This window comes from Vidua chalybeata, chromosome 3 (assembly GCF_026979565.1).
Source record: "Vidua chalybeata isolate OUT-0048 chromosome 3, bVidCha1 merged haplotype, whole genome shotgun sequence".
Lineage (NCBI taxonomy): Eukaryota > Metazoa > Chordata > Aves > Passeriformes > Viduidae > Vidua > Vidua chalybeata.
In genome coordinates this window covers 20,503,968-20,530,274 of record NC_071532.1, presented here as the reverse complement: position 1 = coordinate 20,530,274, position 26,307 = coordinate 20,503,968, and the positions used below count along the sequence as shown (strand labels likewise).

The window sequence follows — 26,307 nt, the reverse complement described above, 5'->3', positions numbered from 1 at the left end:
GGGAATGGGATAAAGCTGCAGGAGGCAGTGTGCCTTCTGCTTAGCTTTATCTGAAAAGTCTGTGGGGAGGAAGGGCTTTGGAGTCATGTCTGAGCCAAGGCCTCAGTTAGAAGTGAGATAAACTATAGAGACATCAGATGATATGTTAGACTAGATTGAGCATTCCCTGTGGACAACTTTGGAGCCAAGGCCAGGAAGGAAGGGAGGAAACAGTCACGTTGGCCGCCCTGAATTAAAAGCTTTGTAAGCTTTTCTCAGGAGCTGCTACCATGCCTGCCAGCTGTGAAACTAGACCCCCTAAGTCCCCTTGCACCCCTCCTCCTTTCACAGATTCTAGTGAGCAGGAGGGGCAAGCCCGACATTTGAACTTTGGTTGCTTTGGCATGTGCAGATGAGTGATAGGGAATTAATGAATCCTGCCCTTTCTTAACATTTTTGTTACTCCACAGGTGCTGGAGTTTTTGGTCAGGTCTATTTCCTGCACAAATGGAGCTTTGGGTTTTTTCCAGGCCTCAAAGAAAACTCAGTGAGGGATTTGGGGTTGGCATGGAGTGAATAGATGAACCATCTGATGTACCCTGCAGATCAGCAGACTCAAGACTCTGCCAGACCAGCAGGGAAAGTGGCTGCTAAGCCAGAGATGCTTCATGGAGAGTGTTCACTTTCTCCATCCTCAAATTCCAATCAAAGGGCTAGTAGTAAAAGTGCCAGGGGAATTATGGCCAGTTTTATCTGTTCCTAAAGGGACAGGGCTTCTGTACAGGTCCAGAGTATATCTGGAAACAGTGTGCCACAAAGGAGACAGAGAGGCAGTAGAAAACCAGAGTCACCTACAGACAGGCAGACAGTCTGTTTGCTTAGACCACAACTGTGTGAGTAGGTAGCTGTGTTTATGTTAGCTGTGGCTAACAGGGAAAACTTCAAAAAGCAGCCTGTAATTTGAATAATTTAATCTGTTCTCTGGGCCTTGGGAATAGTGGGAATTCAGAAGTTCTGCCGGGTGGCAGACCTTGCTGGCCAGACTTCAGCTCACTCTCTTCTGTAGCAGGTATTGACCAGGCCCAGGAGCCTGGTGCCACTCTGCAGCGATCACTTGCACATCGCCTTTCTGGACTGCAGTGCAACTGGGCTGTGCTTATTTAGAGAGCAGTTACTGGTGAGACTAACTTGCTGTTCTGCCAGTTCGTATTTGCTGTAGGCTCTCACCCATTTCTCTTCAGCAGTGATAGCTGAGCCCTTCCCAGCAGTGCACAAACTGCAGTGATTAATGATAACCATGTTGGAAAGGATTTTGGTGACCACAGGAATTATTTTGTTTTGGTTTTCATGGTCCACTGTTTGCTGAGTGCAAGTCCTTGCAATACATCTTTTTTTGTAAGGCCTTGCCTGGCTTTTTTTTTAAATTTGAATTTGTTCTCAGGGATCACTTAATAATCAGCACTTCCTCTGCTGCCTTGTCCAGATACACTAAGTTGTCAATGTTTGCATTATATGAAGGCTGTGGATTTTTGGCCCTTGCTGGCAGATGTGCTGCCTGGATAACTGGGACTCCTATCTTGGTGGAGATGGAAGCTCTCTATGACAATGTTAAGAGACCAAGTGTGTTGAATTTTTTGAAGGAGCTTCAGATGGACTGAGGATAAATGTGGCAAAACCATGAATTCACTGAATTCACCTGAATATTAACTAATTCTCCTGAATATTAACTAGAAATGACTTTCAAAAGAGTTAAGAGGCTTTTCAGGATGTTCCACACTATCACCACAGCTTAGTGTCTGGATGCTGGGGTTTGTTTTTGTAGGAGGGGACTGTTGGCCAAACCATTTGAGTTGGCCCGTATTTTAAAATGCTGTAGGCGGTTTAACTCCTGATGGTGAAGTCTGGAGACTGTGACTAATGATAATTGTAATTTAAAGCTATGGCTGAACTAGAGCCTTTCTGTTACTGTGCTGCTTCAGGGGCTGGGCAGGGAGCTTGTGTCTGTGTCTGGTACGTGGATGCACTGGATAGTGGCTTTATACCCCTGGGCCCAGACAGCAGGTGATCCCCTGGCACAGGGCATCCCTGGTGATGCAAATGCAGACTACCCTTAGGTGCCTGCTAGGAAAGCTTGGCCCCCTGGTTTGTCTGCCAATTTAAGTCATGTGTGCCTGGGAGCCTGAGCCTGGATGGGGGTTGGTGTCAGCTGGAGTTGCTTCAGCTTAAAAGCAGTAAGGAGGAGCCTGTGACTTACTGTTTTTTCTGTAGTTTTTGTACTGCAGGGCTAAGAGGTGATGCCCATGTCCTAGCAACACTTCTCAGTGCCAAGGAATTAAAAAACCCAGTCCAAAATCAACCTACAAAATAGCTTTAATTTTTTGTTTTTTTTGCCTGTTATTCTCCTAAACTCATTGGGACAGCAGACCTGGCTTTGCTCCTTGTAGAAAACTCATCACTGTGTTGGCAAAAGGACAGGAACCATGGCCCTGCTCCCTCGTGCCCTGCCACATGGGCATGAAGCGCTGCTCTCCTGGGTGGAGGATTTCTCTAAAGCAGAGGGCACGGGGCTGTAGTATTTAAGCCTGAAGGTGCACGGAGCTGTTGTGTTGGGAAAACACTGAAAGCTTCAGCCTTGCTACTGAACTGGGGCTGTGCTGGGCTTTCACATCTGGCCTTTGGGGGAAGCTGATCCCTCTCCTGTGCTCTAGAAGGGGCCTTGCTGGACTACTCCGCTTCATCAGCAGCGTGAGGCTGCTGCTGCTTTGCCTGCATGTGCCTCCCGCTCCGCTGGGCAGCAGCTGTGGGCCTCCCGCCCCTGCGGCCCCGGTGCTGTCCCGGTGCCACGCGGTGGGACGGAGGTGGGAGCCAGTCAAGCAGAAGCCTGCAGCCCCAGTGTGCTGCACAATGGCCACTTTGTGCAGCACCCTGACCTCGTCTGCCCACTGTGCTGCAGCTGCACCCCTGCCCTGCCTTAACCCTCTGCAGCTCTCCCCGCCCCAGCAGTGCTGGGATAGAGGACAGGCTAGCAGCAGCAGCTGGCTGCAGGGGAAGGCTGTTCCGCCTGGCCCAAACCTGCCTCTGAGGGCTGCTGGGAAAGGACATGAGGCAGGCTCTTGGCTCTGAAATGCCTTCTCAGGGGAGGAGGGCCATAGGGCTGTGCTTCCCTGGCTGAATGTAATGGGATTGGCGTTGGGCTGGAGCTCGCATTGTAAGCATTGCCTCTGCAGCAGCATCCACTTCACCTCGCTGTCCCAAGATTTTTTTGTTGAGGCCCCTTCAGTCCACTGCTTAATGGGCCATGGAGCTGCCTCCCTGCCTTGCTGTGAGGCAATCTTCTCTGTGCACATTGCATTGCTGGGCATGGTTTTTCCCTTTTCATCAGCCCTCTGCTGTGACTCAGTGTGCAATTTCTCCTCACACTGTACTGTTTCTTTTTTTTTTTTTTTTTTTTTTCCTTTGTCTGAACAAAGCAAGTAAAGTCATCGGTCTGTTTCTGTGCTAGACATACAAGTTTGGTCTGGCTTCTTGTTCCTGAAAGACTCTGGACAGCTGGGAAGCTGGCTAGTAGGGTTAACAGCATAGAATTAAAACAGGGGTTATGGAGCTGAGGAGGCTTTTTCTGAACATTTGGACTGCTTAAACTTTGTATCATGTCAAGAGCCTTAAGATATCAACAAGAAACAGAAATGTCCATACCTTTAAAGTGCACTTGTCCTGTGAAGGGTCATTAGCAAAACTAAAGAAAGGCAGACTTCTGGCCTGCTTGATGTTCTTTGGAAAGTCTGATCTTTGAGTCAAATTAAAGCACAGTTAATGAATACAGTTTTTTTTTTAACTTTGAAATCTCTTTCATTAAGCAAGTGAAAATCTCTGCAACATTCTTAAATTGTAACAAGCTGATTATATCTCTATATATCTGTATGTAACATTTGATGAAGTGTGTCATTAAATGATGAGTTTTTTTGAGAAATTGAGAGTTCCTGTGCTCTTTTGCTAGAAATAGGCTAAACTAGTCTGAGAAAACCAGTAGTAGTTAAACTGCATCCAACTCTGGACAGGCCCCTACATTTAAAATGATGACCAGATAATAAAATTAAATAAATACTAGCAATTAACACCACCTCCCCCCCCCCGCCACGCACACAATGCTAATGGACAAAAGAGTTCTGTCTTGTGGAGGTAGTGAAAATGAAACTATTCTAAAAGCAGACGTAAGATGAAAAGTGTTTATTAATATCTATCAATGTAAAGTATTTTGCACTGTATGCTGGTTTAAGAGTTTGTTCAAACTCTTAAACATCTGAAAATGAAGTTGTGATGCCTGTCTTTAAACTGTGCATTGACAGAGTTTTAAATACTTAGTTTTGAACTGTTGCAGCAGTGTGACATAAATTCATTCATCTTGGGGATATCAGCATTCCTAGAGTGATCTTGCATTAAGAATGCCTGCATTTTGATTGTTAATATATATTACAGTCATCTGGGTGGTGCAGTTTGTATAGTACAGTTCTGTGGTAGCTTTTGTGCATAAGCAAATGCAGGCATTCACCATTTCCTTCTGGGTTAGTTCAGAACTGCTCAAGTTAGTGTTGGAGGACTTGGAGCACTGCTGCTTAAGCAGTTGGAGATGTTTCCTGAAGCGAGGCTGGACTGGAGAACTGTGCTCCAAGAGAAGCAGGGCTGGTGGCTCATCTCTGCTCTAATGGGGATATTTTGACGTGGCAGTGATGTGCGGCAAAGCCACACGTGTGGCAGATCAGGGGTTCATTACATTTCATTTGGTGAATATGTGCTTCTGTTATTTCCAGTCCCTGCAACTTTCTTTTGAATCCAGGCTCAGGACTGAGTGAGTCTCTGGGTTATGAGCAGGTGGTGAGATTGGTGGGCAGGTTCTTGGGCTGAACTGATTCTGTTGCTTTCTGGAGGGTTAACCCTGAAGTGTTTCAATTTAGCTTTGCTTTTAGAGCAAGGCATAACTCTTGTGTCCTCAAAAAAGCTTTAACATTTCCTTAGTCATGTCATTTCCTCCTTTTAGTAGAAGTCACTGTAGATAGCAAAATAAACTTCCCTTCATGCAAATAATAGTGCTCCCAAGCTGTATTTTTCAGCTCTGATGCTAGCAGTTCTGTCAGAGACCAGCAGGAAAGACTTTTTAATTGAAATAGGGACACTGCCTCTTCTTCTTCCATTTCATTTTCTGCAGGTGGAAGAAAGTTTTGGAAACCATACCCTCTGCTTTTATTCGCAGCTCTGCTACTAATATCCTCTGTGACCTTTGACAATTCTCTGCTCTGCTCATTGTCATAACTCCCAGAAAACAGCTTGAGGAAATAAAACTGCACTTTCACATTGGTGTAGTAGTTAGGAATGATCCCAGGGTTACTAAATTGAATATGTCACCTTTCTTATAGGCTGTTTCCCCTGCTTTAGGCTACTGCAAGTCATGTAGCCAAATGAATGTTATTTCAGTTCTGCCTTGTATCTGTGTAAATAGGAGTTAATGAGTTGCTGCATCTCGTGGTTGGCTTGTGACGTCGAGGTCTCCAGAGGGAGGATGAGGAGAGGCTGCTGTGGAAAGTCCCTGGCTGTTGCTAGGCAGCACTGCATTTTAGCTTCCCTGTCCGAAAGTCTGCGCTCAGGTTTGGCAAGAAAAGGGAAGACTGAGGGATGGAAAACCATTCAAAGATGGCTTGACTTACTTTTTCTAAAGCATGGCTCTACTGTGCTGGGTGCAGAAAGTGTGTGGCTACAAGTGAGGTGGAAGCAATTTGATTAGATAGAATAACATTTGTAACTTGCCTGCCGTGTATTCATTCTCAGGTGCAGGATTGTGTGGCTGGGTTTCTCTCTCTCTCCAGCTCTCTCTTTTGGATTTTACTATGATGTGGGATCTGGAAGTTGAAGAGTGCAGCAGAAGTGGTCTTGCTCTGGTTTCAGTCTAAGTGGAAATAAGAGAACTCCAGGCAGCTTCGTATGCTGAGGTTTATGCTCCAGTTAAACAGCCTGTGGATGAGGGGATGTCATGTTTTTATTTTTCTACTTAGTCCATCAAGAGGAACACCAGGAACAAAGAGGAAACACAAGAGGAACAAAAACTATGTAGGGTATCTTGCTCTTACTGCACAATGAAATCTTTGCAAACCGTAGCAGTAGTGTAACTAGTGGTAAGATTCTCATATAATTAAAGCTTATCACAACAGCATCACTAAAAGAACACTTCTGTTTTCTACCTGAAGAGTAGGACTTGGGATACAGCTGAGCACTTGAATTTCTCTTGGAAGAGTCTGGCTGGTTGTCCCACCTACCTTCAGGCTTTCATTCGCTCTTTGGTGTCATCTTGTAATTTCTGTCGCTGTTGGTCCTCCCTGTATGTTTTAATACAAGGCCAGGATGAGTAAATATCTTGCTGCCTCTGCTGATTAAATTGGGAAATAATGTCTTTTGTTGCACCCTGCTGAAGTTATTGGAGGACCTGTGGGTGTGACCATGCTAGGCATTTCATCCCACTGGACTGTACTGGAAGGTGTTTTACTTGCTCCTTGGCCAACAGAGCTGTTTCCCCCCCCTTTCGGCAGAGGATTCAGTGGTGCTACTGAGGCAATGTAGACTTTTGTGTCACAGCCTCACTTCATCCTGGGGGTTCAGCCAAGTACCACTATAAAGCTCAGCTTTACTGTAGCCTGGGGAAGCTGAGGGTCTTGCCCAAAGTCAAAAAGCTTGTAGTCATATGGGACGCAGCAGGTTATGTTCTGCTCTAACAGCATTCTTCCCCTAAAGGATGGGGCTCAAAATCACAATTCCTGATTCTAACTTTCATTGCTCAACCCGACTTTGTCTTGCACATTTTATCCCACCAGTGGGCTTGTGGCTTGAGCTATCTAGCCTACCCTTCCTCATCCTACCAGCAAACATTTTACAGCAGCTGGAAGAAAAACTTAAGGAGAGACCAAAACTTTGCAAGACCTCACAGCTCCTCACTTTGCCCTTCCTTCCACCGGGTTTTGTCAGCCCTACCAAGGTCTCCTTCCTTCTCTTTTTCACTGTGTGGTTGTGAGGGCCTTGAGAAAGGCAGTGACCTCACAGTAAATACTAGCCTTACTGTAGTGCCTTGGAGCCTGTCTGGGAGCTGAGTCCTGTGATATTTTATAGAATTCCCAGGATTACTTGTTTAGCTGGCCAGCTGTGGGCTGGGCTAGTTCAGTTCAGCAGTTCCCTTTGTCTCCTGGCTGGTTTGTACAAAGAACTGTTGGGTCCTTTTGGGTTAGAAACCTTGGAGCCGTGCTGCCAGGTCAGACCTGGGACCAGAGCACTCAGGCATGGCTACTGTTGAGTCCTTTGAATAATGGAGACAGCAGTAAGATTCACCTGCTAAAGGATTAAGAGAAAAAGCTCAAAATCCTTGCAGTACCTCCCTTCTTCCCCCATGCATGCTTGGATAATAAAATACACTGTCCTTGAGCCCCAAACTGTTCATGTGAACGTTTCAAAGTGGGACGTGAGTGCGCCAAGTTCTGGATTTTAGATCAAAGAGGCTGATGTGCTTAGAAATGCTGGGTGGATCTCTAACTCCCTCTCCAAGTTTTGGGCAGTAATGTGGATTGGGATTACAAATACGTGCTTATGGGATGTAGAGTGACAGAGGGCAGTGGAGGAATGGGACTACTTCCCACCTCCCAGCAGTACTTTCTACTGGAAAAATAATAAATACTTTCACCTAAGCACTGACTTCAATTTTGGGGTGGTGCTTTTTCTTCTGATTTTTTTGGAGGTTGGTTGTATGGTTTGAATTTTTTAAGCTTTTTGAGTTTCCAAGCCTCCCTGTACTGTGTTGCTTTTTATCCTGCTTTGTGCTAGAGAAACCAGAAGGATAACAAACAAATAAAAAGAGAGAAAATAGAAAGATCTCACTATTTACCACTCATATTGGTAAAATGGTGGGATGTCTTTCTACAGCCTTTAAGAGCTTCATCTGAAAAACACTTCAGTTGCTTTGTAAAAGCGTGTGATTGTGGGGAGTGTTTTCCCATACTTCACACAGCTTTCCAACTGGAGAAAGGCTACTCTTGTATTAAAAACTACTTGTGTTAAAAACAGAAGTGAGGAAAATATTTTATTTCTTTCAAAAGCTGACGGAGAAGATTCTTCCTGACATGCCTCCCTCACCAGTTTTTTCTAAATGAAAAATGTAGTTAAAGTATCTTTTTTAAATGAAAGAGCTGTTCTCTTGAAGCCTTGTTTTTCCCATTGGGACTTTTTTTGTGACAATTTTTTGAAGAGAAAGAAAGATTTTATTCACTTGCCAGCTTTCAAAAGAGTGCCTTAAAACTGGGGTAGAACTTCAACTCACCTGTTTATTTCTGTAATTTCCCAGAATAATTGCTGTTTCAAGTATATCCTGTTTGCTAAGTTGTGTGGTTCATGTTATGACAACTTTAATGACTCTTGCAATATATGGCAAAGAGATTTAGAACTGCAGGCTGGTGCTTTTTGCCTTTTTTTTCATTCTAAATAAATAAGCATAATGAAAATATCTGTTTAATAATGGGAACATCCACATTTACATGAAATAGACCATTTTTTCCTTTGTAAAGGGAGGTAAATTCACCTGCTTCGGGGCAAAGTTTAACCACTAATTGACGGAAATTAAGAAGAAATTTCCTTTCAGGAAGTTGTTTTGTCTTTTTTCCCTGTGAAATTTCTTGTAACTTCTTTTATAACCTAAGTCAGAGGTCTCTGTGCAGGCTGTGTGAGACAGTCTCAGATTAGGTTGATTTACTTGCTGGCCACCTTTGGTAATTCTTAATCTTTTGTATCCCACTTAACCATCCATCCATCTTGTTTTAATGAAATGTTGATTAAAAGGGACTCCTTAAAATATCCCTCTTTCTGTTTGTTCATGCTATTTCTACTAATCCCTGGATTCTACTTCTCTTTCAGAAGATGCTACTCAAGAAGAATTGTGGAGCGAAGACTAGAGTAATTAAAATTCGTGTAAGTTGCTCTTTTCTGGTGCAGAAAATCTTTCCACATATACCTAATGTGGTGATTCTCACTGAACATCCGTGTCCAGAGGATGATTTCTGGAGATTTCTTGTGGCTTGATCAGCTGCATAACACAAGTTGCTAGTGTGCAGTATAGAATGTAGTTGCAATTTAGGTTAGGTGTTGACAAGGCTGATAACACATTCTTTTCCATTTTGGAGACCGTGGTTTCTAAGCTTCCTTGCTGTCAAAGTCTACATCCCATGCCATGAGCTCGTGCAGCATAGCTGTCTGGTAGGGTGTCATTTGGATCCTTCTTGACCAAGTGGTGTTTGGTAGGGGTGAGAGGTACGGTAGATAGCTGGGGGAAAGGGACTGTACCTGCATGATGTGCTGGTGTTTGCAGAACCAGATGGGATATGGGGCTGTGTGATGACAGATAAGAGCTACATTGCTTGGATGACTTTTTAGCTGGGATGAAGCTGCAGTGTCTCAAGCCTCTCCATTCTTGACAGCCTGAATCCCTATCAGATATGCTCAAGTCTTGTCCTTGTAGATTTTGTTACCTACACCTCTGAGAGTTCTGTCTTTAGCAGCACATTCCCGGACTCGTCAGCCAACCCCTGCTTCCTTTGTGGGTCCCTTGTCTTTCTTTTGGTCAGTGCTGTATGGTTATGTGGGAGAGGTGTCCTGGGCTGAATCAAAGAGAAATGTGACAAGTAGGTTGAGGTGGTGATTCTCCCCCTCTGCTCTGGTGAGACCCTACCTGGCTGCTGCATCCAGCTCTGGACTCCCTGAATGAAGAAAGACATGGAACTGTTGGAGCAAGTCCAGAGGAGGGCTGTGAAGTTAAGAGGACTGCAGCACCTTCCCCATGAGGACAGCCTGAGAAAGCAGGGGCTGCTCGGCCTGGAGAAGATAAGGCTCCTAGGAGACCTTGTATCACCTTCCAGTACCTAAACGGGGCTATGAGGGAGCTGGAGAGGGACTTTTCAAAGGGGTGTGTAGTGATAGAACAAGAAAGAATGGCTTTAAGCTAAAGGACAGTAGATTTAGATTAGATTTTGTGACAAAATTCTTAACAGTAAGGGTGATGGATGCATTGGAACAGGTTGCACAGAGAAGCTGTGGCTGCCCCATCCCTGGAAGAAGAATTGTGGCCAAGTTGGATGGGGTTCTGAGCAACTTGGTCTAGTAGAAGGTGTCCTTGTCGTGGCAGGGGCGTTGGAACTAGACAATCTTGAAGGTCCCTTCCAAACCAAAACATTCTAAGATTCTGTTTGTTTGTGACCTTGCATGTTGTCACCAAAGCAGGTGTACCTCAGTCCACATGATCTTCCATGTTTGTGATACACAGCCAAAAACAGATTAGGGGGAAAAAATCCAAATATCCTTCATGATGAAGCTGCTATTTTCACTGCAGTGTTTTTTATAGCCTTGCAAGAGGGCTGAACGACAGACCAGGATCCTTTCAAGGTTTTTTACCTTGCCCAGCAGGCAATAGGAGCGATGCCTGTGTGTACCCGGAAGTGCTGCAGTTGATAAGCATGCTGTTGGATGTCCTTGCCCACCACTGCTCTGGAAATGAATTTGGTATCTGAGAGGAGGAGGAGCAGGTAGAACTGGCTAGAGCCTTGTGCACAGCTGGGGGTGGTATTTTTCTGACTTCCTAAACACCTTCTGTCAGGGCTCTTCAGTCCTGTCTTTGAGCACCCCCACAGTGACCCGGTACTTCTGATTGCACAATTAATCTTGATCTTTTACGTGCTCTCATTTGCTTCTGCCTGAATTGTTTTCAATATAGTTGTGTCCTTCTGTGCCCCACGAGCTCTCCCCAGGCTGTGCCTGTCCTTCAGACCTGCCAGCTGTCTAATCCCGCTGCAATGTTTTAGCACATCTTGTTTATCACCTTCCTTTATGCCTGCCCCATGCTCTTTCACTGGGTTTTTTCGGGGTGTTTGTCCCTGGACACCAGGTATTTCCAGTGGTGCTTGGTGGTGCTTCTCTAGTCTCTTGGGCTTCAGTGATGTCTCAGTGAGGTGGTTTCCTGACACCTTAAACTCATTATTGTGGCTTACTATTGTACCCCTGGAGAATCTGAAAGGAGAATTATCCCTTTACTCCTTGAGCCCATGTCAGTTTGCAGTAAAATAAACAGCAAAAACTGAGAGCACACTTTTCTGACAGATGGCACAAAAATCACTATTCTCTGGCCAGCCTTGCCAAGCTGGGACAGTGCTTCTCCACCTGAGGCACTTGTGGCTTCCATGATAATAGCATGTGATACTTCACAGCCTCTTGCTGTGGTGGCAGAGCTGTTAAGTAAAGGTGCATTTTTGCCTCCATTTTTCAAGTGATTGTGAATGCCCACTTTTGTGTACCCAGCTGAAAAAGGAAGCAGCAGGTCCCTGGCAGAACTCTTTGCTGAAGTGCCTCAGCTCTGGAAACAGCTGAGAGAGGTCAGTGCTTCTGAAAGACAGTGCTGTGCTCTCATCATATAAAGGGAATCCTCAGTCCAGCCAGCTGGACATGCTTGGCATGGTATTCCTTCTCAGTGTTGCCCAGCAGCAACAAGAGGTAACGGGCACAAGTCGATATGTAAGATATTCAGGTTGCCCAGAGAAATCATGGAATCTCTGTCCATGGAAAGAGCCATGGTGTGCCAGGATGCAGTCCTAGGCAGCAGGCTCCTGCTGACCATGCTCAGAGGAGGGGGTTTGAACTCAGTCATCTCTAGAGCTGCATGCCAGCCTCAACCCCGCTGTGATTTCTGAGTTTTGTCCAGCATTCAGTAGTGGAGTCAGAACACACGAGGGACCTGAGTTCTATTGGAAGGGCTATTCTAAGGCCCTACTGAATGTGGTATTTTGCAAAGAGTGACGGCAGGAGGCAAGGTGAGAAGCTCAGCTCTCTGTTGCTGAGCATCTGGTGGCACAGGCTCATGTTGGAACCTGTCCATTATGGTGAGGGTAGAAAAAATGAAGACAAAACTCATAGTGATGGGTTGATGATCTGTTACAGGAGGAACCAGGCAGCTGTCTGTGTGTCTGAACAGGAAACATCACCATGTGAACCACTTTGCTTGTGGCACTGTGGCACTGATGCACAAGTGTTCCTGTTTCAGCTCAGGTAGAGTCTCTTCCTGAACTGAGATGGTCACAGATATCAGACAGCGTACAGCTGGATGAACAGGCAGTGAGTGAACTGATCTGAAGAGCAGGCAGGATATCTAATGGTTTATGCCAGGGATTTGAAGCAAGGATCCTTGCTTTCTCCCTTCAGTTTTCCTGCTGCTGAATAACTTGTAGGAGAAAGGATCGTGCTTATTCCATCTTGTGTGAGGACAGTGATGACAGTGACTTTCTGATATCATCAGTGAAGCATTTTCATCCTATTCTTGCTGAGATCAATGTCTTATGTGGTTGTGAGATGATGCTTGCTTTTAAAAAAACCCTCCTCCTAGCTGATACTTTGGTTGCCTTGACATCCTGGGGCTTTGCTGGCATGTCAGGGTGCAAGGTGTTGTTTTCTCATGCATCATTGCATTATTCCTTCCTCTGTCTTCTGCTGGAAGAGTCTCCCATGGGGAGGTGAGATGGAGGGGGCAGTGTCTTTGCCCTCTGGCATGAAAACACAGCTACAGCCTTTGGAAATGTTTGTGGTCCTTGGTAGTCTTTCTTAAGCAGGTGACCTGCTGCTGTTAAGCAGGTTTTGCTTAACAGGTGACAGTAAGGTATCACCTTGCTGTTTCCTGTACTTAAGTTTCCCAAGGGCCAGCTCAGGTGGTGATCAGCTACAGCCTTTCCACTCACTCCATGGTTCTTAAGTGGGACAATGGGCTAGTGATGTGACTACTCTAAGAACCTAACAGATTATTGAAGAGAGATTGATAAGCTTTTCTAATGTGCAGCAGCTCAGTTTGAAATGTTTTCAGGAATAGCAGCTGTGAGAGGTGGCAGCCTATAGTGAAGAGCAAATAATATTAAAAAGAAAAAAAATCTTGCTTCTGTTCCCACCCAGTAAAGGATAATGGAACAGAAGAATCATCCCCTATGGGCAAGAGAGCATAGATAAATTAGAGGTGACAGCATGTACGTGAACTATGGATTTGTACATAATAGGTAAATCCAGCAAAGCACATAGCACAGCAAGGTCAGGGCAGGTGTTGGCCTGTGTGTGTGTGTGTGTGACATATGAGCTGGGCAGTATGAGTGTACAGACCTGGTCCCTGGTGCCCCAAAGTGCCAGCCAGTGTCGTGTCTGTAACTGGAAGCAAGGCACTGGAAGTGGGAGGGGCACACTCATGTTGTGGGTATTTTAGTGTCCCGAGTGTGTTTGCATGGTGAGGTGTTTTGCAATGGAGACGCTTGCTCAGTGCTGGAAGGAGGATGACTGTGTGACCATGTGCTTGTGGGGTGTGTCTCTGCCCTAGACGAAGCTTGGCCAGCTCTGAATGCAGAGACCTGTCTTCAAGTGTATCTATAATATCACCAGTCTTCAATTCCCCGGGGCATCTTGGGATGAGGATTAAAAGTCTGGTTATTCCTGGTTTTGTTCTTCCTTGACAAACTTCTACACGAAGTCTCTGAATGGGATTAGTGAAGCTGAGCTTGTCTTAGCAGCAGTAGGTGGGTAGAAGACACCCAGGGGCTTACCAGCTGTGTCTCTAGGATCTTGTTGGGGCTGGCAGAAAGGAAGGAAGGATTTCAAGGCCAATCTGATAACCTGGCTGATCAGAGAGATGTTTTTTGCTATGTAAAAATAAGAATTTTAAATCGGAACATAAACCTCTTGTGCTCTTGCCTTGATCTTATCAATGTTGAGAACGCCCTCTGTTTGGACAGGGGCCAGATCCCTCGAATGACTTTCCCTGTGTCTTATCTCTTACTCTGTATCTTAAAAGGCCACTGCAGAAACATGCTGGCTTTTCTTCTTCTAAAACAAGGGACCTTTTCAGCTTGGAGCTGAGCAGGAGATATGATGGCCAGAGCCTTCTGGGCAGATGCCTGAGCTATTCACAAGTGCAAGGCATACCAGGTGACAGAGCAGTATTGGTGCAAACCTCTGGTTCTGGCTGTGCAGCACAAAGTAAAGATTTCTAAAAAAATCAGAAGGTTCTGTGTATGTATCATACATACCTGTGTGTATGAATATATGAATATATATATATATATATATATATATATATATATAAAACCAGGAATGTGGCTCCTTCCATCACAGGCTCCCAAGGAGCTGAGCAAGCATTTAGCATTGGATGCATATAAATATGTAGATAAATACCATGATTGCAGAGTGAGTTACACTGAGAAACCAGCAGAAAGTGTAACTCACCTGAAGAGGGATAGGGTGAGGAGAACTTAGGCCATGTTCCTAGAGCTGTGTCTTTATTCATACCATATCATGAGTATAAACACCTAGGGCATGTCAGGCAGCAGAAATCCTAAACTGCAGCTTACTAATAGTTTGTCAAACCTTCCTGGTTGTTTTTAGTATGTGACTGAATGTCTAAACCTGACCCTGATTTTAGAATCAACAAGAGAGACTTGCCTCCCTGGCCAGTCACAGTCTTGGATTACTTTATGGTCAGAAGCCCCTCATGGAGATGTTGGCATTCCAGTTTCCCCTGTGGTGTCTTGGCTCCAGTTGATGGGCATGCCTCTGCTGAGCAAAATGGAGAAGGCCCTCTGCTAAGTGGGAGCATGAATATCCCTTTGGGTATCCTACACTCCTCCCAACCCAGCCACTGAACTGCCTGCTGAAGATGATAGTTGGTCCTGGAGGACGCCAGCCCTTGTTCTGAATAATTCCTGACAAAAGACTTTGTCCAGAGTTTCCTCAGTGTGGGGAAGGGTCCTGTCAAGGGGGCAATGCCTCTGTCTGTTAAAAACTGCTCCAAATATCTGGCTTTTACTGGATTTCATGGCAAAGGCTAACCAGCCTTTAGCCTGCCCATAGCAGGTAGAAGTGTGGCTGTCATGTCTCTCTTCTGTTTCTGTAAGGATAAGAACTTTTATTGCTTCCTGCTTTTCGTAAATTTCTGCCATGTATGCCCTCACACCTGTTGAATCATCTAAGTGCCCACAGAATAGACTCTGTGGAATAACCAAGAGCTCTGAAAGTAGCAAGTGGTTGATGAGTGAGGAGGCTGACTTCCTATTTTCAGCACTGTTCCTGCTTTGTGGTCTGATGTGGGTTGTGGGTCTGGTTTAAGAATATGGGGAGGTGGGGAGTGGTAGGAACAAGGTGCAACCCGTTTGCTTCTGGGACAGCCTTGTGTGTCAATGGTGGCTATGGCTAGTGGCACTGTGGTTCAAGGGAATGGAAAGTGGCAAGGCATGTTTCACAGAGAGAGGGTCAGATTTAATGATTTCTGGGTCATATCTGGGTGATGGAACAGAGAGAGACAGAGATGTAAGGGATAGCACAGGGTCACAGAGAGCCACTGTTTTCTGTCAGAGCTTCAAGTCCAAGATTGCTGATTAAGCACATCTGCTCACTATATCCAGGCCCACTGCAGTTGTTCCTGCTCCCTTTTTGTTCGCGTGGCTGTGGGAACCTGGCACCCGTTGCCTCTCCCAGTCCCTAGAGCTGTGATCCTCTTTTCCCACACACCTCTCCCATAATACACCCACTTCCTGCGCTTGGCTTCCACAGCTGGGGTGGTTTGTCCAGAGGCAAGTGCACTATGTCAGCATGTGTTCGCAGCCTGCTCATGCCAGGCTAATTAATCCTCACTTTACAGGTTTAATTTGTGTACCCTTCAAGTTGAAAGCAGCGTGCTGCTCTGTGCCAGCCTGTCTGGCCAGAGGGAATCTGCTTGCCCTGGCCTCATGCAAACTGGAAGCTGCACACGCCCAAGCAGGCACCACGTGCCAGCTCTGTGGGAAGCATGGTACCTGGGGTTCTTGGCCCTGAGGGAGGAGGGCTGTGAGGCAGCTGGTGTGATCTCTCTGACAGGAGGGTGTTCCTGCTACACAGCAAGGGCTGGAGTGGGAGGATGGAGGGGAAGGAGAAGGTGAGGTAGTGTCACTTGTATACAGACCAAAACTAAGGACTCTACTCAGGTGCATTTGGAGGTTTAGGGCCAGATTGTGCCTTGCCTGTGTCTGTGTTCTTTTGGAGCTACTCTTGAGCTTGCCTCTTCTCTTGCTCAGGCACATGCAGACCCTGTAGTATTTGCAGGAACTGCTGCAGGTATGCAGGAAGCGCAGGCAACTTCTTAACAGAAGGAAAAAAAGTGAGTGCAAGGCATGGCTCTCTAGTAGGGAAATATGGGCTCATTCACTTGTTCCTAAGAGATTTGTTTTGCCTTCAGAGCATGATCTTTACTGGGACCCTGGAGTGGTGGGTTCCCCAGCTTGGCCAGGGAGCAGCAACAGACTGCCCCTCTGAATGACCCATCTGTCCCTTTATTTGTGCAGCCTCTTTCCTTCAGCTTGTCAGGCAGGCAAAATCAAAGCTTGCAGTCAGCTTTGTCAAAGACGTATCTAAAGATGTGTGAGAGAGGAGAAGAAAGGCTTATCATGCTGGTGCCAGCAAGGACCCAGAGCTGAAACTGGCAATTTCTGCTCCTGGGCAAGTGACCAACAAGCATCTGCTAGGCCCTTTGAAGTACCTTCCAAAAAGGTTCAGTGTTGTCTGTCTGGTGGCACCTCTGTAAGTCTGGTAGGTTGCCACCTGAAAATTCTGCACACACATTTGCAAATGTTTGATTTTTTAATTTTTTTTTTTAACCTTTTGAAGAGGAAATGATGTGTTTGTAAACTGTTGAACTGCTCTTTGCAATGTGGTGGTATGGAAAGAAATCGGTGTTAGGCAGCCTTATATTGGTGATGGCAGACAGCTCTTTCAGTCTTTTAGGGCAGGGTGATGAAAATCATAAGAAAACAGTGCCCACTGCAAAGTTTTGGGTTCCTTGTCAAAACAATATTTGGAGATGACCTTTTTTCTTTTTTTTTTTTCTTGGAAGAGAAGGGAAAAGAGGAGTCATAAAAGGAAGTTCTGGCATGGTCTATTATTTAACTATTCCTTGAAATAAAACTCTATATGAACCTGGGAGTGAAGGACAGAGTTTCAGGAGGAAACGAGTTAGCCTGTGAAAATTTCATCCTTGAGCTGCTCCAGGTCTGTGACTGGAATAAATTGTTAGAGGCCGTATCAGAGTTAATGAATAAGCAGTTAAATGTGAATTGTTGTTCCACTGGAGGAGCTGGTCCTGCTTGCCAGCAACCATTTCTTGGAAACTGCCTGAAGCAAGACTGTAATTGAAAAGAAATCGCCTCTCATCAGAAGGTTGAAACACCTAGAAGTTAATGAATTCATCCTGGCTGTAGTGTACTATTGTGGCTTAACCCCATGATGAAGTTGCTAACTTGCTACCCCCGTGGGTTGGGGGAGAGAACTGGGAGGGTAAATACGAGATGGCTTGTGGGGTGAGATAAAGATGATTTAATATAGAAAGCAAAAACTGTGCATGCAAGCAAAGCAAAACAAGGAATTCATTCATTGCTTCCCATGGGCAGGCAGGTGTTCAGCCATCTCCAGGAAAGCAGGAATGCATCGTGGTTACTTGGGAAGGCAAACCACCGGCTTATGCCATCATATGGTATGGCAAAGTCCTTTGTCTAGCTGGGGTCAGATGTCCTGGCTGTTTCCTTCACAGCTTCTCATGCCCTTCCAAACCTTCTCACTGTCAGGGCATGAGAAGCTGAGAAGTCCTTAACTCAGTATAAACACTTCTTAACAGACTGATATTTTTAGTTACTGCTGTCACCATTATTCTCATCTTAAATCTAAACCACAGGATACACCAGCTACCAGGCAGAAAATTAATTTTATCCCAGTAGAAACCAGGACATGTATGTATTAAGCATTAAAGAAACTGAGGCAGAGATGTTGGGAAGGTTGCCTGGGCAGAACTATATTTGGAATTACAGATGTAACTAGGACCAGGCGTATGGGTCCCCTTCCCTTGCTCACAGCTGATGGCTTCACACATCAAAGTTGAAGAGTGAAGAAGTTTATTTTCTAACACTTAGCAGGAGTGAGAGGAAGGAGGACAAAGTGGAGTTAAATCAGTGTACCTGTAAATGTTCCTCTCTGGAGTCTGACAGCCTTTACTCTTTCTGTGCTCTGCCTGAATACCTGGCCCTGCCCACTCCTGGGCAAGGCAGCTGTCTCGCAAACGGGCAGCATCCCAGGCAGGCATCTGTCCTTGCCAAAGCTATTCTGGGGATTTATTCCTTTCCACACAGGGTGCTGCTGGAAATCGGATGTGCCTTTACAACTTGCAATTACATGGTTTCATCCCAAAGGACTTTCAACAAGTGAGTCTACAGACTGCAAAGGGATCATTCACCCACCACTGGAAGGCAGCATCCTTTAAATGGAGCACAGCAACACTTCCCAACCACTGGGGCCCAAGAGTAGGAAAGAAGGGACTCCTGTGCTGGATTGGCCTTGAGTAGGGATGGGTTGGTAGAGTGCACATGATGATCTACTTTTGAATCTTACCTGGATATTAGAGCCCTTAAGAAAGAGGACCAAAGAGTCCTTTTAATTTTCCATCTCCCCTAGCACACCGCTCACTTCAAAGACATTGTTGTGTTGAGCATTTCTCTGCTCCCGTGAGGATTGTCATTCCCACAGCTGAAAGCTCACTTGGACCTGTGGTCGCTTTGGCTTTGTCCAGGGAGGAGAACTGTGATTCTATGGAATCATGAGACCAACATCATGTTACTGTCTGCATTTGGGATATTTTCCCAGACTTCATAGAAGTAAGGGATCTGTTTCTAGAAGGTATATGGCTCCATATTAATAGATTTAGCTTTACATGTTTGTCTTCTTCCTGTATACTCTTTCCTTGCTGAAATGTACAATTATGTTACAGATGCGTTTATGGAACAGTTTTGCATTTGTCTGTTTTCTGAGAGCTGCTAATATGATTGAAATTGGCATTTCTTCTGTGATGTTTAAACTTACTGGCCTTCTTTGAGGGCACCTTCCTCCATTCACTATATTTAGATGTGCTTCTTTGTTAATACACTTCAGATATGTTTCAAACCTGGTTGTTTATTTGCCCTCCTGTATTTAAATGTGATAATGCTATTGGTGAGAACAGTACACGTTGGCAGGCGTGTACATGTAGGCTTATGTACATGGGTGAAGAGGCATCCTTGACCAAGGTGGTTTGTGCATAGTTGCTTGAAACGTGTGTATGATGAGTTTGCCTCCCTTAGGAGCTCATCTAATCCAAAACAGCTGTGCAGTGGGGCAGTGTGGGTATCTTCAGGTGCTGGAACTACCTTGTGTTCTGAGTAGCTGTACAAGCCAGTGATGAGCTGTGGTGCCTTAGACCATCCCCTGGATGCTGTGAAGTTCCAGCTCTGCATGGCTTGAATTACTTTACAAGCAGGAAAGGTTTGTATGAGTGGAACAGCCCTCTTTGTGATTTCTGAGTCAGGAGTCTGTGTGTGCACAGAGGGATGTGCACAAGTGACCAGGGAAGCGCCTGTGTACTGGGGAGAACCTGAGGCAGGTGAGTATGTGCAAGTGAGCATGTGTGTTTGACAGAGTCTGTGTCTGAGCCTTTGTGCTCTCCTGTGGCAGCCGTGTGAGTCTGACTCGGGCCATTCTCCAGCTGTGTAAATACATTGCTTAGCAAATTGAGGGCTCTGGTTAATGATTTCCATTAGCACAGGGCCCATATTAGGCTCCGTTCTGTGAGCGGTACCCAGCTGTCCGAATGCCATTAGAGTGAACACATGAGCCTTTAATGTCAAGCGCGTATTGTTTGCGCTCTGAGCAGCCTCTGCAGGAGCTGGCCTGGGGTTGCTCACCAGGGGCTGTCAGGCAGGTTTATGGCAAGCTCCCTGGGGACCTGCTGTGGGGGCAACAACTCTTAACACCCTTCCCTAATCAAAGCAAAGTCCTAGGCATGGTGTGCCCAAGGAGAAGGGCAGGCTGGTGAGGATGCTTACCCAGACTACAGAGAGACAGCTGGCCCAAGCGACAGGGTGGCAGGAGCGTGTTTCCCTCTCTGGCAGCTGGCTCTATCCGTTTTTGTTCTGGAAATATATCTACAGAGCTTTGCCTTTTGCTACCCATCAGGACCAGACCACCACATGCTGTGATCCCAAATGGTGTCTTGGACTAAGCCAGATCAGGCTGGTCATCCCTAGAGCTGGATATGAACTCCAATCTAAAAATGCTCCTCTGCAAGAAGAGAGTTGAGGGATTTGGAGACTTCTTACCTCCAGCAATGTCGGTAGCAGAGGTGCTGGCCTGTCAGTCAGGGAGCAGGTGCATGAGGATCCTTTGTTGCTCAGGGTTATAAAGGAGTGCAGATTGGTCAGGTTGCTATGGATCAGGGCAGTCAGGTTACTGCCTCTCCTGTTACTGCCTGCAGTTGGGCACAGGCCTGTTCTCACTCTGCCCTTGTCTGCGGTTGTTGAAAGCCAGTGGTCATCTTGTGGCTGCTTGAGAGGTGCCACAATGAAGAGGCAGGATTTGGGTGCATTTTGAGCCTCACTTGCAGCTGCATGACTATCCATCAATCTCGTCATCCTACTGCATCTTCTTTCATCCCTGACCTTCTGCCTCACCTGTTCTGTGCCCATCATCCTGGCAGTGCCCTGGGAAGGCTCTCTGCCCCACACATTGGCCCCAGAGGAAGACCCAGAGAGAAACCATAGCACAGCTTTCCACCCAAAGCCTGGTGAGTTTTGTAGATGACTTTTGTCTGTCCTTTGGACCCGTCTTTCCCCAGCCTCTTCATCTGCCGTCTGCCAAAAATGAACGGATTCAGCTGCCTTCCCTAATCCTGTCTGGCATTTCAAAATGGAGGGGACTGCCAGGTTCTTTGTTCCTATTCCTTCTTGGCACTGGCAGGGGACCTTCTCTGCTCTAGAGAAGGACAAATATGCTGATTTATTCTACCCCTTAGCTTTGAATAGGGGTTGCTATGTTACCTTCCAGCTCTGAGGCTTGCCAGAGCACACACCATATATAACCCCACAGCAGGTGGCTATTGAGTAAAGGCTCTTAAATCTGCCTCTCTTGTTTCATATTCTGCTGGCCAAGGTGTCAGGGGGATGTAGCAGGGTATGATTTGCTGGCTGAAACTGCAGGCACAGCTGATGCCAAGCACCATGTTGGCATTTTCCATTCTCAACTGCCCATCTTAATTTGCAGAAGAGATACGAACTAGGCAGGAACATACTGCCCACACTGGCTTTACAGGTCTTTCCTGACATGAAGGCTGTTGCCCAGTGGGGCTGAGCTGTGACCAAGAGCCTTGGAGACAAGAGGCTTCCAGATCCTGCTGCAGTTACTGCAGCACTCAGGGCCTGGCTTGGACACTTCCTTAGCTCACTCTGATTTGCTGTGTGTGTCTGGGTGAGACAAACCATCTGAGCAGCTTTTAGGGGATATTTATGTGTTGCTGTCTTGTGATGACAAGTTAAAACCCAGGCAGAGGAGAGGTGGAGGCATCAAAACATCACCTTGCCATGCTGTTAGGTGTGTGATAGACTTGAATCTGAAGTGCTGAAATGAACCTCTCTCTTCTGTGAGACAGTAGAGTTGGTAATTGTTCCTAAAAAGCCTAATTCTTTGAGGAACAGTCCCACAGTGCAGGCTAAGCAAAGGAGACCGTAGTTCTAGTTAGGAAAGGCCTAGAAAAGAACAGGGAGTCACATAACACCAGAGCCCAGTCTGAATCACATAGAATGTCAAAAGTTGGAAGTGACCTTAAAGATCATCTGGTTCTAATCCCACTTGCCATGGGTAGGGACGCCTCCCATCAGACCAGGCTGCTCAGGGCCTTACCCAGCCTCACCTTGGACACTGCCAGGGTTGGGGCATTCTCAACCTCCCTGGACAACCTGTTCCAGTGTCTCACCACCCTCACAGGAAAGAATGTCTTCCTAATATCTAGACTAAATTTCACCTCTTCCAATTTGTACCCATAACTAACCCCTTATCTTGCCACTGCAGTTCTTGAGGAAGAGTCTCTCTCTGGCTTCCCCAAAGACTGTTTCCAGACACTGGAAGGTTCCTGTGAGGTCTCCATGCTGCCTTTTTCCCTCCGGGCTGAACAGGCTCCAACTTTCTTAGCCTGTCTTCAATGGGGAGGTGCTCGAGTCCTCTTAACAACTTCATGTCTTCCTCTGGACTTGCTCCAACAATTTCATGTCCTTCTTCTGTTGGGGACTCCACAGCTGGATACAGTAGTCCAGGTGGGGTCTCACTAAGAGCAAAGTAGAGAGGGACAATCACTTCCTTTGACCTGCTGGCTGTTCTGCTTTTGATGCAGCCCAGGATTCCACTGGCTTTCTGAGCTGTGAGTGCACACTACTGGCTCATGTTGAGTTTTTCATCAAGCACCACCCCCAAGTCCTTTCCTGAAGGGCTGCTCTCAATCACTTCTCTACACAACCTGTAGTTTTTTGGGGTTTTTTCTATCCTGTTTCTCATTGGGTTTTTTCCTAACCTCTGTGAAAATAGTGGTAAAGCCCTTCCCAAGAGTGATGGAAGTGAGATGAGAGTAGGGGACGTTTGCATGAGTTTCTGAGCTGCTGAACTTTCCACATATTCCTTGGGAATGAGCTCTACAGAATCATGATTAAACACTCTCCTGGATCCTTGAGCAAGTAAGCCCTCCTCTCCTGGCCAGAAAGTATCAGTGAAATAGCTGTCCCACTAGTGCTTCTGCTTGCAGAAGGAAAGAAACAAACCAAAGTTCCTGAAAAGTAAAAGGAAAGCTCTTTGCATTTAACAGAGTGGAATTGCTTCTTTGGCACTATAATTCCTCTGGGATCCACATATCCCAGTACAGCCTAGTGGAAAATAGCATCTCTGTCCTGTCACGCAGTTCAGGGAGTACATGGCTATTTCTGGCCTCCTTACTCTGGACCTGCTCTGGCCATGCTCTGAGCACGGGGAGCAAAAGGGGAGAGAATTAGTGGCCATGGTAAAACCAGTCTGTCAGGCCTTGGGGGTGGTATATTTTCCTTCAAGCATTTCTCAGCCATTCCTCGCCAAACTGTAGAGACTGGAACCAAACCCCTGGAGAGTTTCAGCATGCCTGAGACTTTAGGAAATAGTGGTTTGTAAATCCTTATTGGAGAGCTGTTGAAAAATGGGCCTGAAGAATGCATTTCCAGAGAACTTGGTTTGTCTCTATGCTCTAAAAGTGTATGAGATCTTACTTCAAGGCTAAGTGAATTTAGCTTTTCCGTGTGACACCTTTTGGTAGTGATGTTTTTCTGACTCTGGTACTCTAAATGCATCATGGATATCCTGTTTCACTTAGTGGCTACAGGTGCCATGGGCCCTAGTCAGGTGGGCCTCAGTCCTGGAGGAAGGGGGGTGTGTCTGCTTTTTATCTTGAAGGGTAAGAGCAAAGATGTGAGCAAAGTGCTCGCACTGCTTATGTTAGTGCCATTTGCTACAAGTGCAAGCATGACCACCCATTCAAGGAGGTGTAATTGTATCAGAGAGGGGGATGGCAAAGCACTCAAGGCAGGAACTTCACTGTTTGCAGCTGACATGAGCACTGACTTCATGCCTCTTCTTATTCCCCTGCAGAGCATCAACGGAGGCCGCCCGCCGCCCCACTTTATGTATGATCCCTCCACTTTTGCCTTCCGTTCCCTCAGCACCTTGAAGCCGCTGAGCCCGATAGCTCCAGTGGAAGAACCGTCATGTGCCTACTGAAGGAGTTTCTCCAGAAAACCTCAGGAACTATCAACCAGTGTCCTGCCTGGCAGGGAGAAGGGGAGGTGATGATACCCAAGGGGAGGGGTGGGAGAAGAAGGGGCAATGACACATCTTTGCAATGCAGCTGCTCTGGCAGGAAGAAGCAAAGAGCTTGGCAGCAGTGCCTGTTCTCATACCACTGATGGATCCGAGCAGTGGCAAACGGGGTGAATTTTGTCTTTCAGGGCAAAGCAAACCAGTCAGGTTCACAAACCACAAGAACTGCCACCAAGGCAGTGTCAAACATGAGGATGGTGGCAACTGAAGATATCCAGGAGGTGTTCAGGGGTTAGTATAACCTGCATGGCAGCAGGGATGAGTGATCAAGCTGTGAAACCAAATCCAGTCAGTTTCCCAAGGATACCTGGGTCTACAGTGCTTTGCTATAGACCTGGCACTTCTCCCACTCACAAGTGAGCTCAGGACTGGAGAAAGAGGCTATGCAGAGCTGCTTGCAAAACAAGAAGATCCCTCTCTGAGATTGTTACAATTGCATTCACATCAAGCTCTCTTAAGTGGAAAACCCTGGGATAGGGAAGTGTCTGGAGGAGTAACTGGCACATTTAGCTGTGCATTCTAGATGATCTGCTGGCAGTTGATTGATACTGTTCAAAAAGAGATTGAAATGGGAGAGTGAGACATCCATATGTAGATCTGGGGTTAGAATAAAATTCTAGAATTGGAAGGTCTGTGTTGAGCCATCCAGGAAAATGCAGTGCCTACCTTCAGTCCTCTCAGCATCATCAAAGAGAGGAACTTGGTGGTGACTCGGTCTCTTCTCTGCTGAGGCAGTGTGTGTTCTGGGACTATGTAACACTTCTCCATAGTATTGTCCCACTATATGATGGTGAAGGTAACTGGTACCACCAAACCCAAACCAATTTAATGTCTCCAGCAAGCTTTCCACTCCCCCTTTTTAGGCTAGCTATTCAATTCAGGTACACTCTTCTGGTATCAGTGGGACAATATTCCCAGATGAAGCAAGGAGTGGGGAGAAAGTCGATTTTGTGGCTGTTGGTGTAAGAAACAGGAGGGGAGTTTGAGTGAAGGTGGGGGACATTTCTCCACAGACAGTTCTGGGGCTGTTGGGACCATGCTGGGCCTTGCTACCACTGGTGTTTGGCTGGGATCTGTCCTTGAGGCATGTGCGTGTTTTGTGCCAAAGGCAGGAGTTAATAGAACAAGCTCTTGCCTCTCCTGTTGAGGCAGAGGAACAAGGCCTTTCCTCTTGCTGCACCTGGTGGACAGAGTAACCTCTTGGTATAGGCATTGCCCACTATGAGCCTGTATCTGAGTGTCAGGGCAAGCAAGTAGTTTGTCCAGATCAGGAGGAGCAACTGTGAGTAATACAAAATAATTTTTGGCTTTTTAAATCTGCCTTAGTGTAGAGTCTTTGATGCTGCTCTTTGGTTGAGACCAGTGGTCAGTCCAGCTGCCAGTAGGAGGCTACCCAGTGAGCTAGTCTGGGCCTTTCACTGAGACCCCTGGGGAAAGTCCAAAGGCTGTAGGCCTGGGGACCTGAATGCCCCACCCCCTCTCTTCTCCCTAACTCCTGTCATTCAGGCAGGCAGAGCAGCTGGGCAAGGTGGTGAGGGGATGTCTGTCCTGATGCTGCCCCAGCTCTGCCTGCTGTTTGGCTCCAGACTGTGACAGCTGGGCCACCCCCTACACCAGCATCACCTCCAAGAGGTTACTTGTGTTTACTGGTGAGGGACCTCTGGCAGACCATCGTGGTTCCCTGCAAGTCTCTGTTTCCAAGAGAGCGCAGTTCCTCTGCTGATTCCTCCTGCCCCTGTAGAAATTCTGCTTTATCTTGTTTTGATGGCACACCTCAGCTTTTTAACTGCTGCCAGATCAAGCTGACCAGTGCAGGACAATGCTGTGCTCAGGAGATGGGACAGCCATAGCCTGGTACCCATCTAAGAGGTACATTCCTTGTGCAAATGGCTGGGGTGTCTGCCCCTACATGGCCTTGCAGCCTCAGGCTTTGCTCAGCAAGGGCTGCCAAGGTGCTGGGGCCCAGAGGTGTGCTCCTGCCAGCCAGCAGGTGGGGCAGGCTGCCTTGCTCCGTGTGGGAGCGGGGAACAGGGATGTCCTGCGGTTATTGTTGCCTTTTACTACTTTTGTAACTTTTCTGTCTTTTCTTTTTCAATCCGAAGAAAAAAAAAATTAAAATCCACAATGAAATAAAGTGTAACAGCTGCTATATTCACACCTCTGCTGGGTCTTGTGCGTTTGCCATTTTCTGGGTGTTTGTGGGCAAGGGTATGGATGGGTGGAGTGGAGTGAACTGTGACACAGTGCAGCCAGTTCCAAGCACTTCACAATGCCAGGAGGCCACGTCTGCAAGTGGATGGCTTTGAAAATGAAGAGCTTTTCCAAAATGAATGCCAGGTTCTTTGTATGTGCAGCTGCTCCATTTGAGGTATGGTGTATTGTCCCTCACTGGTGCTTCCCTCACCAAGATGGTGTTTTGGCTTTCAAGTGACTTGCCTATTGCTTGGGCAAGTCAGTTGTAGCATGACTGTAGGTTTCCAGCCTTCCCCAAAACAGAAGGGTGGGTAACTACCCAAATGGTCTTTG

General features: G+C 46.5%; 1 protein-coding gene and 1 long non-coding RNA gene across 4 annotated transcripts in view; one reads left to right on the top strand and one right to left on the bottom strand.

Annotated features, from left to right (window-relative positions):
* The window catches only part of LOC128785561 (uncharacterized), a 60,323-nt gene extending 34,402 nt beyond the window's left edge, over positions 1-25,921 (top strand). Inside the window, exons 4-6 of one of the 3 annotated variants that reach the window (XM_053938268.1) lie at positions 8,917-8,955; positions 23,625-23,747; positions 23,910-25,921. In XM_053938268.1, coding sequence (XP_053794243.1) covers positions 8,917-8,955; positions 23,625-23,747; positions 23,910-24,017 — 270 coding nt within the window. In that variant the 3' untranslated portion in view covers positions 24,018-25,921. Of the gene's footprint in view, positions 1-8,916; positions 8,971-23,553; positions 23,748-23,909 lie in introns of all 3 variants that reach the window. The other 2 variants (XM_053938269.1, XM_053938270.1) reach the window with 2 other exon arrangements.
* LOC128785564 (uncharacterized) lies at positions 4,192-7,003 on the bottom strand. The gene is made up of 3 exons (XR_008429923.1): positions 6,943-7,003; positions 6,285-6,344; positions 4,192-5,982 (listed from the first exon to the last, which is right to left on the bottom strand). It is a non-coding gene; the product is annotated as an uncharacterized LOC128785564 (long non-coding RNA).
* Positions 25,922-26,307: the final 386 nt, after the last annotated feature.